This window comes from Amia ocellicauda, chromosome 15, assembly GCF_036373705.1.
Source record: "Amia ocellicauda isolate fAmiCal2 chromosome 15, fAmiCal2.hap1, whole genome shotgun sequence".
Taxonomy (NCBI): domain Eukaryota; kingdom Metazoa; phylum Chordata; class Actinopteri; order Amiiformes; family Amiidae; genus Amia; species Amia ocellicauda.
Window position 1 is genome coordinate 23,804,659 of NC_089864.1, and position 6,000 is coordinate 23,810,658.

A 6,000-nucleotide genomic window follows, 5' to 3' on the forward strand; every position below is an offset into this window, starting at 1 on the left:
ATCTTGCCTGGTTTGTCCACCATGAGCGCCTTACTGACTCGTGTGTCATTCCTTCTGCTTTAGGTGAGAGTGTACAACCTCACGCAGTACGAACACGGCGCGGACGACGTGCTGGTTCTCGCCACCGACGGGCTGTGGGACGTGTTATCCAACGAGGAAGTGTCAGAAGCCATCACCAACTTCCTGGCCAACTGCGACCCCGACGACCAACACAGGCATGTGCAATTCTCTAGTTCTCCGCCGTTTATTTCACCGAGCCTATGGTTTGTGCTGGGGTCTGCAGGGGTTCTAGATCAACCTTAAATCAATTTATACTTGTAAACATTTCATTCCAACCCATTATGCATGAGCTGCGTAATTAAATAGCAACGTCCATGTGTTCCCGAGGGCAAATGCATTTAATAACCCATTGTAAACGACACCCTGGCGTTGAATTGTCCTTGTGAATTTACTGTGGTACACTAGCATGAGGCAGTCAGTCAGAACCGCGCTGGCACAGCTGTTACCTGCCATCTTCTTGATTAACACGCGTGTTGGTTGGGGACAGGTACACCCTAGCCGCTCAGGACCTGGTGATGAGGGCCAGGGGCGTGCTGAAGGACCGGGGCTGGAGGATCTCCAACGACAGGCTGGGCTCCGGAGATGACATCTCCGTCTACATCATTCCTCTGATGTACGGGAACCAGCAGGCCTAGAGGCAGGCGGGACGGGCTGGGGGCTCAGTCAAGCTCACAGGGAGGTGGAAACTCATCTCCCGTTGGTGTTGCCCCACCCTAAACCTCCCCCCGTGCTTCTTTCAGTGGTGTAAGTGGTGATAACAGAAAAAAAAAAAAAAAAAAAAGTAAAAGTAAAGCCCCTATTAGTAGGGTCCGTGTCGAGACGTTCCCCAGTGTTGAATCTCAGGATTCCCACGCCACCTTTCGTTTCCCCTGGATACGTCGGATTAAGCGGCCCGTCTCCGCTGCGGAAGCGTGCGTTCCAGGTTTCTTGGGTTTTTCCCCTCTCAGTTTTGCCGACGCTGAAGAAAGCCAAACAGAAGGTGGCCGTTTCATTTGCCACGGAGGCACAGCGTAGAAAACTTCATTACACTGGTCTGCCGTTCGTCCCAGAGGCTCTGCAAATGGCCGGTTTGGAATCGACGGTCCCAGTCACTGACAATCTCGCTAGTTTTATTTATTTTATTTGTTTTGTACTGTATGGTAAGGAATCACAAATTTGAGGCAGGTGCAATGATTTATGGGTTGTTGTTTTTTTATATATATATATTTGCTCATTAATTTAGTGTATTTTGTTTTGTTTTTAGTTTTCAGTTTTTTAAATCTGTTACAAAGAACCAAGTAGTCAAATTATCTTTTCCTTTTTTTTCCGTGAATTACTGTAAACTGTATAGAGATTGCATATGTACAGAATTGATTTCCACTTTGTTTAAAAATCTAAAGATGTAGGTATTTTATTAAGTATTAAACCTGTGTTGTTCTGCTGCTGTGAAAGTGCTGTTTCAGACAGATGAGAATAGCCATCTTGTTCTTGTAAAGAGTCTACAAAACTTCAATAGTGTTGTTTAGTCTATATACTGAAAGTTCGGGCTCGGATCCCACTGTTTCTTCTGCAGACGTGCATTGCTCACCTTCACAGTGAAATTAGATGGGGATTTCTTATTAATGTCTGACTATGATGTTTTTCTTTTTGTTTGTTACACCAGCTTCACAAGCTTAATTTATTTTGAATTTAGATTTTGTTTTATATTTCTTTAGGGAGCAACTGACCTGGAAATGTTACATGAACAGTTAAATAAACCCAAGAGATTTACTACACAACACTACAGAGTGCAGTATACAGTGCAAACAGAATCTGTAACATTCTTCCATCTTTCAGTGGGCGATTCTATCACTAAAGCTGGTGCATAATTGTCAAACACAGCACAGACAGAATAGATACACGTCCTTTTTGGAATCCTGCTTAACTAAGGATGAAAAACATCAAAGTCTCAAATGCGGAGCGGCTTATTATGGAATCCCCCCACAAACCAACCCTCCTCTTGGTATAGTCTTAAACTGCAGTACATGATGCGTCATATTTGTAGCTGTAAGCTTTTTATTTTGTAATCATACATATTTGCAGACCCCTAAACGTGTCAAGTTTAGGCAGTGGACCTGTACTACTGACTGAACTGAAATAAATCTATTACACAATTACAGGGATGGAGGGTTTAAGAATGCAAATGAAAAGGTTGCCCCCCCCTCACAAAAGCTAGTAAAAGATATGAAAGCAATCGAGGAAGATATAAGTAACACTTTTTTTTTTGGGGGGGGGGGTAAGATTTTCAAAAACTCTCCATCGCTAATGTGCGTCTAAATAGTTTTAATCACAGGCAGATAATAGGTTATTTTACAGACTATTTAAACTCCACCTACCTCACCTAGTGTTATATATACATTTGTTGATTAAAAATACATTCCCCTTGGTTTCAGAAGTAAATTTGAGATTGAAATGTCCTGTCGGTGCTGTAATAGACCAAAATAGCAACATTTCTGTCCTGCAAGAGTTGGACAATGAAAAAATATTTTTTCACTTAAGTAGAAGAAGGTCCGAGACCCCCGGCCTCGAGCTCTTTCACATAATATAAAAAATGATTAGTTTCAGATTACTTTCACAAGCACATTATATTACATACTTCAAAGTTACAAGGCTTTTTATTCAACCACACTCCTATGTGCAGAGATTTATAGATTCTCTGTACAAGGTCCTTTTGAAAATAGGTATTTGAGGAGAATAATGATATATATAATTACTCATGTAAATATTGCAAATGCACAGTAAATCGAGGTATTATGAAGGATTCCCTCTCAGAATATGACTGTAGAGAAAGAATAGCCAGAGGTGAAGTACCCACAGCTCCTACATGAATATACTCTCTCCACTTCTGACTCGAGTGGAAAAAAACAGGCCGAAGGAATTAAAAAAAAGAAAAGAAAAATGTTACTACATTCCATTTTGTTTTCCATAAATCGTTCCATAAAGCTTCAATGTTTTCAATTTAAGTCTTTAAAACAGTCAGTCATAACTAGAAAAATAAAATGCACTGCTTTGTTTAAGGTGACAATATTTTTGGAGTCATTCTCAGTGACTTGAGAAGATGTAGAATAGAAATAGTATCAGGGAAGCAGTGGAGGGCTGTACTCTGCTTCAGCTTGACTTTGCTCCTGGGATGCCGGGGGACTATACTGATAGTGTCATTAAACTGCTCCTATTAAACTACATTTCTGCCAGTTTCAGTTCTGTTGCACTGAATTTTTATTGGGAATTAAAAAAATATAGCATCTATATTTATACAGTGAACTTTTAAACTGAGATATGAATATTTAACAAGATGTTCTGGGACAGGAAATAAAATGCAGCAGCAGTACGTAATGTAATGCATGTCATACACTCACTTTTGATCACTGTTTTGGCCCTTTTTGAAAGTTCACTGGATGAATATCGTTCCATTCCTCTCACGGCCAACTCGAGGGGAAAAAGAGAAGTTAGTCTTCCCGATCTTTCTGGTTAATCCCAGAGGTGTTCTACAGGATGCTGGTCTGTGGCCAGCTACATAAAACACCCAATGGGACACCTAACCTAATAGTTCCCCCTTAGTCTTTGGTTTCTCCTTTAGGTGTTCCTCGAATTTAAGTATGTGGCACAAAGTCCCATACCAAATTGAAGACAATACACTACATGAGAGGAAAAGCTGTTGTATGACTTAGTGTTTGAAGCAGCTGGTCCCAGGACTGGAGAGTGCAATACAATATTTGGGACCTTGAATCAGTGTTACACTACTAGCTTTACGACATCATCATGTTGGTTGATAGACCGGCTCTCGCCATGCAATTCCATACCGGTGCAGAATATATATTAATTTTAAAAGATCAGAAACATTGACACTGTCCCTGCAAAGTGGAGGTGAAGCACAGGGATTATCTCAGTACAGACCAAACCTGCAGTTAAAGTTTAGGTCTAGATTTGAACTACGTAGAAATAAGTGTGTATATGTTCCTTCTTTTCAAGATAAAACGAAAAATTATACAATGTATTTTTTTAAATGATTGTATTACCAAACAATGTACAAAAATATCACAATCTTTGGTTGGACGGATGCTTTAAATTCCTGTTAAAATATTGCATGTTGATATTATATTGTACTCCACCGAACTGCTCAGTGACGTTCTGAAACTCAGGGCATGGAGTATCTGCAGGGTGGGGCCTGATGTTACAGACTGAAGTAACTGGCCTACTGCTAAAAATGATGTAACAGTCTGTACTCAACCTTCGAAACATGGTGGGGGGGTGGGGGGACAATACAAAATAAATGCTGTACTGTGAAGAGTGTGTGACCAAGGTGCACTATTTATTTATAGGGTGAATCTTTCCATTCTAGCAAGAGGACTGTTTTGATGTTTACATGCCATGTGGTTGAACTGGATGAAGATTTAAGAAAAACTGGAGTCCATTTGTATTTAGGAAAGCAGACCAGTGATTCCCACTGAAAGACTTGATTGATTCTGGTTTTAATTTCTTCACCTATTCCAGGGTTGTATTCAGTCAGCATTCGTACTTGAAAGACAGGAACCTTGAAATTCCAACCTAAGTAACAGTATGATATTTATGCATTCATCCTAATGGAGACGTATACAATCATAACATCAACATGGCATAAAACAAAGCATCACAAATAATAGCCATGGCTTTATTCCAGTGCCTAGCCTCAGAAATTGATGGTACTATTTATTAAAATATATATATATATATATATACACTCACCTAAAGGATTATTAGGAACACCATACTAATACTGTGTTTGACCCCCTTTCGCCTTCAGAACTGCCTTAATTCTACGTGGCATTGATTCAACAAGGTGCTGAAAGCATTCTTTAGAAATGTTGGCCCATATTGATAGGATAGCATCTTGCAGTTGATGGGGATTTGTGGGATGCACATCCAGGGCACGAAGCTCCCGTTCCACCACATCCCAAAGATGCTCTATTGGGTTGAGATCTGGTGACTGTGGGGGCCAGTTTAGTACCGTGAACTCATTGTCATGTTCAAGAAACCAATTTGAAATGATTCGACCTTTGTGACATGGTGCATTATCCTGCTGGAAGTAGCCATCCGAGGATGGGTACATGGTGGTCATAAAGGGATGGACATGGTCAGAAACAATGCTCAGGTAGGCCATGGCATTTAAACGATGCCCAATTGGCACTAAGGGGCCTAAAGTGTGCCAAGAAAACATCCCCCACACCATTACACCACCACCACCAGCCTGCACAGTGGTAACAAGGCATGATGGATCCATGTTCTCATTCTGTTTACGCCGAATTCTGACTCTACCATCTGAATGTCTCAACAGAAATCGAGACTCATCAGACCAGGCAACATTTTTCCAGTCTTCAACTGTCCAATTTTGGTGAGCTTGTGCAAATTGTAGCCTCTTTTTCCTATTTGTAGTGGAGATGAGTGGTACCCGGTGGGGTCTTCTGCTGTTGTAGCCCATCCGCCTCAAGGTTGTACGTGTTGTGGCTTCACAAATGCTTTGCTGCATACCTCGGTTGTAACGAGTGGTTATTTCAGTCAAAGTTGCTCTTCTATCAGCTTGAATCAGTCGGCCCATTCTCCTCTGACCTCTAGCATCAACAAGGCATTTTCGCCCACAGGACCGCCGCATACTGGATGTTTTTCCCTTTTCACACCATTCTTTGTAAACCCTAGAAATGGTTGTGCGTGAAAATCCCAGTAACTGAGCAGATTGTGAAATACTCAGACCGGCCCATCTGGCACCAACAACCATGCCACGCTCAAAATTGCTTAAATCACCTTTCTTTCCCATTCAGACATTCAGTTTGTAGTTCAGGAGATTGTCTTGACCAGGACCACACCCCTAAATGCATTGAAGCAACTGCCATGTGATTGGTTGGTTAGATAATTGCATTAATGAGAAATTGAACAGGTGTTCCTAATAAT

The 6,000-nt window shown here is 41.2% G+C and overlaps 1 protein-coding gene across 1 annotated transcript in view; it reads left to right on the forward strand.

Moving 5' to 3' along the window:
* The window catches only part of ppm1h (protein phosphatase, Mg2+/Mn2+ dependent, 1H), a 49,487-nt gene extending 46,212 nt beyond the window's left edge, over positions 1-3,275 (forward strand). Inside the window, exons 9-10 of the mRNA XM_066724259.1 lie at positions 64-215; positions 548-3,275. Coding sequence (XP_066580356.1) covers positions 64-215; positions 548-695 — 300 coding nt within the window. The 3' untranslated portion in view covers positions 696-3,275. The remainder of the gene's footprint in view (positions 1-63; positions 216-547) is intronic.
* Positions 3,276-6,000: the final 2,725 nt, after the last annotated feature.